This window comes from Aythya marila (genome assembly GCF_965140915.1).
Source record: "Aythya marila genome assembly, chromosome: 5".
Lineage (NCBI taxonomy): Eukaryota > Metazoa > Chordata > Aves > Anseriformes > Anatidae > Aythya > Aythya marila.
The window spans coordinates 52,754,936-52,767,406 of NC_139046.1; the positions used below are offsets into that span (position 1 = coordinate 52,754,936).

Sequence of the window (12,471 nt, forward strand, 5' to 3'; positions counted from 1 at the left end):
CTCCTCTCCTCTCCTCTCCTCTCCTCTCCTCTCCTCTCCTCTCCTCTCCTCTCCTCAGACGCCATTTTGTGGGTCCCTTCTGACGGAACTCTCCTCTCCTCTCCTCTCCTCTCCTCTCCTCTCCTCTCCTCTCCTCTCCTCTCCTCTCCTCTCCTCTCCTCTCCTCTCCTCTCCTCTCCTCTCCTCTCCTCTCCTCTCCTCTCCTCTCCTCTCCTCTCCTCTCCTCTCCTCTCCTCTCCTCTCACGCCATTTTGTGGGTCCCTTCTGACCCTCCTCTCCTCTCCTCTCCTCTCCTCTCCTCTCCTCTCCTCTCCTCTCCTCTCCTCTCCTCTCCTCTCCTCTCCTCTCCTCTCCTCTCCTCTCCTCTCCTCTCCTCTCCACCTGCTATTGAAAAGTGACATTTGTCATAAGTCTGTCACTGTTTCTTACTTGCGTATTGGTCTGAATATTGGCTTCTGTGGCTACATGCACATACCCAGGCTACCCATTTTGATGATCCTTACTGAATCTTAACAAAACATACGACTTTCTTTCAAATTTAGCAAATACTGGTCCAATATTCAGAAGCTGTAGGAAGTGAGAAGAAGAAAGTAGCAAATAGGAAGGTATAGCATGATGACAAAACATTTGCTCTCTCAGGAAACAGCTAAATAAATTCTCTGCCAAGTATACTATTTTATCAGTCTTACCAAAAGGAAAATATTTGCTGGCTCTCTTATTTCTGCTCCAGCAAAGTTCTAACTTCCACAGCTCTTAAACTACCAGTGTGTCTTGTAACACAAGTTCCATTCATTGACTTTCGATAGTATTTATTTTCCCATGTCATTTTGGATCTTTGAAAATCCCACATATAACCAAAAATGCAACATAAGTAGTGATCTTACTGTCCTTATAACTAACAAGATTTTATTGTATGTTGTCACTCTTGGACCTAATGAAAACATGAACTGGGCATGTCCATTTCTGCCTCTGAAATAGCAAGCAAAACTAAAGCAGAAGTAACTATTAATTGCCTTTAGGGCCTCCATTCCCCTAAGCTCAGATGGACTATGTTATGAGGAACTATATTTTCAAATCACTCTTATCACTTACATATCAGAAGCTGTTTTGGCCATCACCATGACACTTTGAGAGAATATGATAAGGTAAAGATTTTCCCTTCCACACTTGTTTAGATTTTCAGCATGCCAACTGAAAAGTTTACAGATGAAGACTGTGATTCCACAAATTGACTTCAAATTATCAGTGAGTGAAGGTATTTTCAGTGGACAATCAAACTAAGTAGAACCCAAGAAGCTTAAGAGTAATTTATTTTCCCTTTATCTTTATATATTCAAACTTCTTTTGAACCATGTCCCATTTCTTCTGTACAGCCTATATGAAAAGGGCACCTATCCAAGAAGAGTTCAAGTTCACTGACTACTGGAAAATGTGATAAAAAATATATTTGCAAAGGCAAATATATATTTACAATGCAAAGGTTTTTTTGACATGTTATATAGGTTTATTCATTCACCCAAACAGTTGAAAGAGCTGGCAATTTAAAGGTAAGATCTTACACAGGGATAGCTGAAATTACTTAGAAAAACATATAGAAAAGATCTCTACAGAAATATTGATGAAAAACTAATTTCAGATTTAATTTGAAGTAATTCCACTGAAGATGATTGCGCCTAATGTTAATTACTATATAACCAAAAGTACTTCCAAATACTTTCTTTGCATATTAGTTTGTCTTTTCTGGAATGGATGATAAACAGCTTTCTTTTCTAATAATCATTTAACAGCTGCAGGGATTGATCTCTGTCATGTATAAGCTAACTGGACGTGCATACAAGTCTGTAACATTTTTAAGTGGGCAAAAAAACAAAACAACCTATATTTTAGGGGACCTGTAAGTTCTCAACAGGTCATGAAAATGGGGTTTAATATCTGGAGTTGGCTGCCCAACTAGCAGCTAAGTGCTCCCTTTTTAGAACAGACATTTATTGCCTTTTTGAGCTAATGGTTTATAACTTCAGCTTACAATCTTGTTTTGTCCTACATTTAAACACTTGGAACACTCCCCGAGAGCATATCTTCCAATGAATTAGTAAAAATGTCTTCATGTGCAAGTCCAGATGGAACATAACCCTCAAGGTGCACATAGACAAAAAGATGTTTTAGTTGATCATAAATAAAACAGTAGAGAATAAAACTGCTATAGTGTTGGAAATTCATAGCAGTGAGGCATGCTTCACCTCAACAGGGTAGCTAAAAGAAACTAATAGAAATGGGGACACATTCTACTTCCATTGTGTGCTAACGTAAAACAGAGGAAAATAAAGAGGGTCATTCTGTAATAATGGAAAAGGAAATTTCTCTGGTCTTCAGTCATAAAGTGTATGCCTATTTTCAAGTGGTCTGAAGACATAATTTTGCATTTCCAAAAAAAAAAAAAAAAGTAAGGGAAAGAAGTAAGGGAAGAATCAATAACAAGGAATATAACTCACATTTAAGTACATTTTTCTTCACAACTGCTACAGTAACAAAGTATCGTTAATATACACACTACTAGAAGCTTTTCTAAAAAAATAATACTGCTTCTTATAGCAGTTAAGGGCACTTGCAAAGAAAATAACTATGTTTTTGTGATTTGTCTTGGGATTTATGCAATAGCAGATAAAGGAAAATAGGTTCTAATGATTTATCTTCAAAACATGTTAGATGGTATCCAATAGATATTTAATACCAAAATGATGAGATTCTAATAAAGTTGTGTGGGTATTTTTTTCCCTAGGAATATTAAATGAATATTGTTTCACATGAAATGTTAACAAAATAATGTACTTGCTATGTAGGTAGAAGACCAATGCACCTTTTTCTCTTGAAATGATTTCTCTTGAATGATTTTCTCTTGGAGAAGTGGCCAGTCACTTCTGATCAGTTTTTGCTCTTATTTAGTTGTCGTACCTACAGGTAAACGTCCCCTGCATCTAAAAAATGTTGACAAGTAGTATACCAAAAAAAAATAAATAAAAAAAAAATCCATATAAGCCAAATATCTAAAACAGGGCAGGGTTTTAAGGCCAGAGTAATCCTAATTGCAAAGTTGTGCGTAAGAATGTGTAGGAAAACTATCCTCAGTCTGAAAAGTTTTCCTAGACTGACAAAATACCAAGCAAAGAACCACACAAGGTGAATTTTAACCTAAAAAATAATGATGAATAATGGCTAAAGACTACAGCAATAAAGATGGCTGGGGCTTAAAAATATCATATAGTGAAGTGCTGTTACTGCAGTACAGGTTGCAACAACTGCAACAACTGAAGAGAGTATCTATATTTAAAAAAAAAAAAAAAAAAAACACATCTTTTTATCTTTTCTTCCTTAATGAATGTATTTAATTCTTGATATTCTTACTGTGTTCATATCTAAAAAAAAGTGACACTGACAACATTCATTGCTATATCATCTTCCCAGCAGAGGTAAGAAATTCACACGCCAGAAGCAGCTTGATATACACTCTTCAATTTTTAGTGTCTTGTTCATCTTTGAAGTGCCCTGACATTTTTTTAACATAAGAGAACATATATATATATTTACTGTTGACAAGAAATACACAGTAGGATAATATTTAAAGGACAATTGGAGCAACACTGAGTTAATTATCACTTTTTTAAGGAGATAATTAATACCTATATGTTGATACTCAAACCATTTGAGCTTATGTGACATCATGCAGGTGTTTTCTGACTGTGGTACTTCTACACGTGGAGTTTCCTTCAAAGTGAAAGTCCATCTAAATATTTCTGTTTTGTTCTTACTCTCAGTTCTCTGAACAGAACAATGCTGTTCTTTTTCAAAAACTGTTTCTATATATAACTACTTGATCCTACTTCCACTCCAGGCATAGAAATAACTTTTGAGAGTATCTTCATTTCTCTGCAATGTTTGCAATGAATGCCAATCTACTAAACAGCAGGATGGGACTACAAACTTCAATAATGTTGCCATACACTATATTTAAAAATTAAGCCAAGTTAAGTGTTTTCATGTCGATTTCACTAGGTATAGAATTACTCACCCTACTAATATTTTCAGCTGTGTCTATCTGAATGGTCTCAATTTTGACTGCAAGATTTTTAAGTCTATGTTACTATCTGCCTGGAAAATAGGCTGGGAAATCTGCCTGACAACAAGGCTTTTAGGAGCTTCTGTAAACAGTAATATCATAATGGCATGAGAATGTGTATCAAAGAAACAGTAATAAAGACACCAATTTCCAATTTTCAGACAATAACCTACATGAAATAAATTTAGTTTCTTTACATTTCTCTTTTTTTTTCCATCCCCCATCAAACCAAAAAAAAAAAAAAAAAAAAAAAAAGCATGGGTATTACAGTAACTAAAATATCCTTTAGATGAAATATATATTTAGATGAAAATTCAACATTTGTTATTGCTGTTGTTTTCTTTTGTTTTTGACAGACATTTTCATGTTAAGCAAAGGATTATAACAAGAACTTACAAATAATTTATAAAAAATAATGTTCTTCTGGGCTTCAGTTTAACTTATTTTGGGGCTAAAAAGAAGCCTTGACTCTTTACTGCTGCAATGAACAGGTCTATATATGTAAACCCTTCTTAAAGAAGGACAAAAGGGAAAAAATATACTCCAATATATTTACCAGGGGCATTTTTTACTGCAAATTGACATTGGAGCAGAGTTCCATTATATTACCACTTATTTTCTCAATGATTCTCTTAATAAAGTCCTGAAGATCATTTGTTTATGCTTGTTTTACATCAGAATGATGAAAATAAAAGTTAATGAGAAGAACTGGTTCTTAGCAGGAAAAAAAAAAATACAAATTTCTCTACTCATGTTTCATAACCAGATCACAATTACTTTTTTAAATTAATGGAAAGCTACAAAAAGCCTAGTGTTCAGTTTCTCCGACATCCTGAAAGCATCAAGTTATGTTTTTTTTGTAATTGATGTACATTTCATAAAAAGCAGCACTAAATACTGACTTGCAATGATAAAAAAAATTCTATGCCTAATATGAATTCAGTGACGAGAATGAAAAAGACAAACAGTACTTTTATCAGGACTGTTGGTGATAGTACTAGCTTAAACATAGTTAAATTTAAAAGAACAAAAGTCTTTTACCTGTCTCTCACATTATATAATTTCTACCTGGAAAGAATGTAACTTCTTTTGAATTATACTCAAATTTTTGCCTCATTACACCTGATTGGGCATTGCTTTAAACATTTATTGATCTTCACATTGAAATGTATGATTTCAAATCATTCACCTCTATCAGTTTCATTATTTCTGAGTATTGCATACTCTGAAAATTTTTGATTCAGACTTCTAATCAGAAGAGGATTTCAAAGCAGCTCAACTCTAAAGAAATCAATTTTTAACCATTAGAAAAGAACTTTTTCAGAATTTCTAACCATCTCAAACTCTTGTTAGGAGATTTGCAGTGACCTCAAAGACAATATATCTCTTACAGTAGGCTCAATAAGACAGATCAGTCTCTCTCTCCCTCCATCTCATTTCTCTCTATATGTGAAGTGTTTTCCTTCACTGTAAAATCAGCTGGTTAAATCTTACAAAACACCTTCAAAAGACAAAACAAAACAATAACAACAACAACAAAAAAAACAGAACCGTGATATATCAGTAGCTTGATTTCTGCATTAATCCAACTGAAACAAAGGACAGTTGGATTAATGCAAAAATTTAAAAAGGACAAAAAGGACACAGCAAGTGAAGTATGGGAGCAAAACGTAATTAATACAGATGTATAGAAGTTCAAAAGTTTTTTTAGTTTAATAGAAAATATTCATCGGATTTGTATACAAGGAAAATTACTGTCAAGGAAGACCTAGTTCATGGAATAAAAATTTTGTTTGTTTATTGCAGTAGATTCTCAATAACTTTTTACTGTTTGGGTTTGTAATTTTCATTTAGTCCTTTTGATTACTGTTGTCTGGTTGGCTTTAATAAATTAAAAATTAATTTTGTGTACCCACAGTATCTTCTGTCTTGAATTATACATATAAACATATTAGTTAATTTATATTTTAAAATTGTAGGTCAGTCGATACTTGAAAGCTGTCACTACCTCCAAATCATAGAGAATCATAAAATCATTAGGGTTAGAAAAGACCTCCAAAATCTTCTGGTCCAACGATCACCCTACTACCAATGTCACCCACCAAACCATGTCCCTAAACACCAGGTCCAACCTTTCCTTAAAACATCCCCAGGGACAGTGACTCCACTACTTCCCTGTGCAACCTGTTTCAATGCCTGACCTCTTGTTCTGAGAAGAAATGTCTCCTAATTCCTAACCTAAGCCTCCCTTGTGAGAAGAGGCTGACCCCCAGCTCCCCACACCTTCCTTTCAGGTAGCTGTAGAGAGCAATAAGGTCTCCCCTGAGCCTCCTCTTCTCCAGACCAAACCCCCCCAGTTCCCTCAGCCGCTCCTCACAGGACTTGTGTTCCAGGCCCTTCACCGGTTTTGTAGCCCTTCTCTGGATATGTTCCAGGGACTCGATGTCCTTCTGGAACTGAGGGGCCCAAGACTGTACAAAGTACTCAAGGATGTGTACTGAACATGAACAACTCCGCCATTTTGTGCCCTCTGGGCAGCCCTGCCTTAAAAGCATTTGTTGTTCAAACCAAGACTAGAAACAGCAAAGTCAATATTCAAATGTTACCACAGGAAACTTTGTTTCAGGTTTCCTTTTTCAAGCTATCTTTCATCTTAGTGGCTTGGCACTTTATGGAAGCACATACTGTTATTTAAGCATGCAAATGTCATTGTCCACCATGTAATGCAGATATGACGTCTAACTGTATACTGACCTGTCCTTAATCTATTTTCTTTTCCCATTTAGTGTATTGTTTCTTCTTTATTTTTTTTTAAAGTTGATTGTTTTATAGCCCTCCTTCAATGTATTATTGGAGAATGGAGAAATTATTGGAGAAATATTGGAAATTATGACCCAGTTGTCATAAATCAGCAAGTAAAAATGAGGCCTACTCTTTTTTTTTTTTTGCACGTTGCAATGATAACAGAACATTAAAATTAATTAATTAAATTGGGAATTAAAAATAACTGGGAATTAACAATAAACTGGGAATTAAAAATATTCATGCTCAAAATATCCTTACAAGAGAGTCTTAATCTTTTACCCTTACAAGAGAGACATGGACTTACAAGAAAGTCTCCACTGAAGGGTCACGAAGATGATGAAGAGGGGGGAAGAGACAGGACATGTAAATACCTGAGGGGAGACTGTAAAGATGAAGAAGATGGAGCCAGGCTCTTTTCAGTGGTGCCCAGTGACAGGAAAAGAAGCAATGGGCAAAATCTCAAACACAAGAGGTTCCATCTGAACATCAGGAAGCACTTCTTTACCGTGTATGTGACTGAACACAAGCACAGCTTGCCCAGAGAAGCTGTGGAGTCTCCGTGCTTGGAGATACTCAGAAGCTGTCTGGTCATGGCCCTGGGAAACCTGCTCTAGGTGGCCCTACTTTTAGCAGGGGGGGTGGACCGAATGACCATATAAGACACTTAATTCTGTGTAGAAGAGATTGCTATCTAAATTGTTTTGCCCAGGATAGACTTTGGAAACCTCAAAACTTGATGTTGATAATACAACTAAAATAAGTGTCAAGAAGAGTCTATATAAATGATAAGAAGAAAGGCAAATGTACAGATTTAAACAATTTTTGTCATTATAGGAAAGAAACACCATTTACTCAATTATTATTCTATGCACTGTCTGCAAATTATAGGAAAGCAATTATTTAAATTTATATTTTCTGACTTTTTGGCCTATTTCTGTAATTTATACTGATATCCTGTTACAAGTATTCACTTGAATAATTATACATATATATAATTAAAAACAACTTTTATTAAAATCTTCTATACAAAGCGTTGTATGTACAGTATGTAGGAGTATATTGTTTACAATAAATGTAAATAATAATAAATTTTAATGCATTTATATATATTTATTTTAAACATCTAGGAAATCCCATTCTGATTTCAGAATACATTAGAAAAAAATGTTAAAGGTGCAGTTCTGCAGACAAACCTTTTAATTTTGGTTAAGAATTTCAGACTTACTTAGAGGACAGGGAATAAAAGAAAAATGAGAGCAAAATCTATATCAATTTGGGGAGACAAGAAAAACATAGAAAACCTCAGGAAGATAAAATATCTTTCAAATTTACTGGCAATTAAGTATTCTCTGCAGATTCATACTGAGGCCACACTGGAAATAATGCAACAGATCAACTGTCAGTATCATTCTTCCTCAGTGATCACGCCATTTCAGAAGATCAGAATTTAACACACTCTGTAGTGCTAGTGGCTAGCTAGTAGGGATCATAGATGGAGTCTTTCTTTGCTGAATGTTTTCTCTCTCTAGAGCACTGAAATTCAAACTACTGGCATTCATTAATTAGAAGAAAATCTGATCATACCAAGATCATGTTCAGCCTTCAAACAAGTTATCCTGATGTAGAGACTAAATTAAAAATATCTGTAGAGAGCTAAAAGCAAACATTATTTGTACTTTCATCAGCAAGAGCCCATATTGCAGGAAATAATTATCTATTTCAAGACTTTTGTGAAAATATGTAGTCTTTTTAAGCCATGTGTGCATAAGTGTTCCACTGGTTTATAGCTTATTATAGTAAATGCAAGGCTCACAAAACTGCCTCTAACTAAATTCTGGGGTCACGTTGAGCAGGCTACCCAAGACTATGTCCAGATGGCTGTTTCAGTTGCTTACTTTGCCAAGCATGAGTAAAACTTCAGCTGAAATTTTTGATATCAATTTTCCATTTCAATTTACTTGTTTTTAGAAAATATTCAACCATTTCTAAAGCCTAATTTCTGGAAAAAAATCTCATTTCCAACTAGATTTTTTTAGCTAAAGTTTTTTATCATCTTGACGCTTTGAGGAACAGACCTAAGGTATAAATGCTGTCTCGATGTGTAAAATACACAATTATGTTTAAGCAGCTATCTTTAAATTGCATTTTGCAAAACTAAAAAATGTTGATTTTAGACCTCTAAGATATCTATTGAGCTCCTGAACCTCTAGGCAAGGGCAGGAGGAGCAAAGTCCCTTCCACTGTAATCGAAGATCAGGTTCAAGTCAAGATCACCTGATGAAATTGAAAAGGTACAAGCCCATGGGGCCCAATGACATGCATTCCAGGGTCCTGAGAGAACTCTCTGATGAAGTTGCCAAGCCACCCTCCATCATGTTTGAAAAGTCTTGGAAGTCAGGTGAAGTCCCCAGTGACTGGAAAAAGAAACATCAACCCCATTTTTGAAAAGGGTTGAAATGGGAAGATCATGAAAAAGATCCTCCTGGAAGCAATGTCAAGGCATATGCAAGACAAGGAGGTGATCCGAGACAGCCAGCACAGCTTCACCAAGGGTAACTGGTGCCTGACCAATCTGGTGGCCTTCTGTGATGGAGTGACTGAATCAGCTGACAAGGGAAGAATGACTGATGTCATCTACCTCAACCTCTGTAAGACCTTCAATACAGTCCCATGACATCTTCATCTCCAAATTGGAGAGCTATGGATTTGAAAGGTGGACCATTCAGTGGAAAAGGAATTGGCTTGAAGGCCACACCTAGAGAGTGGTGGTCAATGGCTCTAGGTCCAGGTGGAGGCCTGTGATGAGTGGTGTCCCTCAGGAGTCTGCCTTGGGACTGGTACAATACCTTTGTCAATGATATAGACATGGGATCGAGTGCACTCTCAGCAAGGAAGTGTTTAAGGCCAGGTTGGATGGGGCTTTGAACAACCTGGTCTAGTGGAATGTGTCCCTGCCCATGGCAGAAGGGGTGAACTAGATGATCCTTAAGGTCCTTTCCAACCCAAACCGTTTTATGATTCTATGACTGATCTACAAATAGAAAGGTCTTTATCATTGCCACTGCTTTTACAACTTGAAATTCAAGTCAGTTTGGTTTATATTAGAAGTTATTTCAATCTGGGGTGTGTATGGGTGTGTGTGAATGCCTATTGTTTTACTATTATCTTTTTTATTTTGTATTGTATTTATTTTGCTTTTTATTTTAAACATGCTATAGATTACCAGCAATAGCCCCTATTTACTATTCTCTTCCCACAAAAATTGGACTCATACCTGTCCCAAAACACAGATGCAGACTCCTGAAGGATTATATTTCAAACCTAAAACTTGAATTAAGAAAAAAACCTCTGTCAAAGCACTAGAGGCGTCTTAATAAGTATATTATTTTTTCAATACACTGAATAAATAAAATTTAAAAGATGCTTATGTATGCAATTGCAATCATAGTTATTATGTTATACATAACAATCAAGGAAGAAGTATCAAAACAGTTGTACGTGAGAGAAGCTGAGAAAAAAAAAAAAAAAAAACTTATGAGAAATTTTTTGAGTTAAGTCTTACCTGACCAGTGTCCAGTGGTGGTACCGGATCTGTCAGTACATGTCTCACTTACAGGCCTAAAGACAGTTTCCCAACCACCAGTAGCATAGCGCCAATTCTGAGACTCTAAAATGAGTGTTCGCTGAGTGCCATAAGCGATCATGAAGCAGTAGACTACATGATGAAGTTGACAACCATAGCCGCAGCCTTTGTTGATATTACACACAAGTTTCTTAGCTTTGCTGCAGTCCTTCGGGTTCTGTAAGTATGGATGAAAAAGTAAAGCTGAAGAGAAGATATACACAAAGGCATACATACTTTTTTGTGTGAAAAACTGTCAAATGTCATAAATCACACAAGCCGTCCTGCTATAATACATCTCATTAAAATGAATGAGCAAGCCTCAGCTCCATGAAAATTTTATGTGGATTCTTCACAGTGAACATGAACAGTTATTGAGCATACTTCACTATCCTAATGTAAAATAGAATACCTTCAAGATTTTAAATTATTTTCTCATTTGTAAATCTGTTTGAAGAACGTAACATTTGTACTCAGAGTTCACATTTAACTAACATGATTCTCAGGTCTGTAATGCGCTTTCTTAATTTTGCTTTGGTGTTTTTCCAAGTTTATTAGTTCTTTTTCAATGACTATGCATAACTTCTAAAAAAAAAAAAATTTTCACCTGTCTACAGAATGGACTTACTAATGGACTACTTCCCAGACTAACTTACTACACACCATATACAGAAAATAAAACACATAGCTGAACAGATTGATAAGAGTACTACCTATAAAATAAGGTACCATTATACTTCTATAATCCAAGAAAGCACAACAAAGGAGGCATATGTGAGTGGGATGTGAATACCAAATACCAACCATTAAATATTTTTAGGTATGTAAATGAAACAACAATATAATCTAACTAAGTTTTTCTTTCTGTAAAACACAGTTGCTTGCTGAATACATTCATACTTGCATGTCTTTAGATATACTTCTGCATTCCAAAAAGCTTTTTCATAAAATCCCTAGGATGTAAAGTTAGTTTTCAGCTAAACTGTCAGAATACTGATATTTAAGCATGAATATAAACTCTCTCATATCTAACTGACTTTAAATGAAATTTTCTATAATTCAAGCTTTGAACAAATCAGATCTTTCAAAAATCCAGCAAACACTTTCTGGAGAACTAAGATCTTAAACATAATCTGAATAGTTGAAGTCATGAAACACTTAAAAAAAAAAAATTAACTTGTGGATTCATATGTGTAGAGGAGGGGAGAACAGCTCTGATCCAAAAATCAACAAACAAACAAAAACCACTCTGTTACTTCAGCATTTCAGGTTTTCATTTAACATCAGGGGTGGTGGTGAAGGTGTCCACTAAATGGATACAGCTGAACTCACCCAAATAGGGAAATATGCAATTATTTTCTACCTTTTAAGCATTGGCAGTTTCCAACTCCTTCTCCCCTAATAAGTTATACAGTCCTTTAGGCTGCAAATGACCTTGCCTGTCTAGGTTACAAGGCAAGTAGCACATTCAGGTTTCCTCTGCGAGAAATCTAACACCCTAATTTTTTCTTAGTACTTAACAAACTTTGTAAGGAGGTACACGGGCCGTAGAAAGGTAGTTACATAGAAATGAGATACAGAAGTCTGGCTGACATCTTTTTATTGCATCTGGCAAATCACCTATTACATTGCAAATCTACAAAACTGCATTAGTGCTCAGAGTGGTGTTTATTCTTGGATTCAATTAATGTTCATTGGTTTGCCTGTTTCAAAGAATAACCTTGAATGTCTTCTTTTAAATAACTGACTTAGGTAGCTACTTTCTCTTCATATGACTTATTTAAAATGGCTCCTCTACATCCATTTAAAAATTATTTTAGCTGAGATATACCAAACAGGAACCATAAGCCTCTAAATAAAATTATTTAAAAGTTATTTTTAGTATCTATGGTTCACCAGAGAAATGCTGACACTATACATCTTTACAAGA

At 35.3% G+C, this 12,471-nt stretch overlaps 1 protein-coding gene across 5 annotated transcripts in view; it reads right to left on the minus strand.

Moving 5' to 3' along the window:
• Positions 1 to 12,471, minus strand: part of FUT8 (fucosyltransferase 8) — a 98,423-nt gene that overhangs the window by 20,371 nt on the left and 65,581 nt on the right. For all 5 annotated transcript variants that reach the window (XM_082761695.1, XM_082761694.1, XM_082761693.1 and 2 more), the window contains one exon: positions 10,482 to 10,719. In XM_082761695.1, coding sequence (XP_082617821.1) covers positions 10,482 to 10,719 — 238 coding nt within the window. The remainder of the gene's footprint in view (positions 1 to 10,481; positions 10,720 to 12,471) is intronic.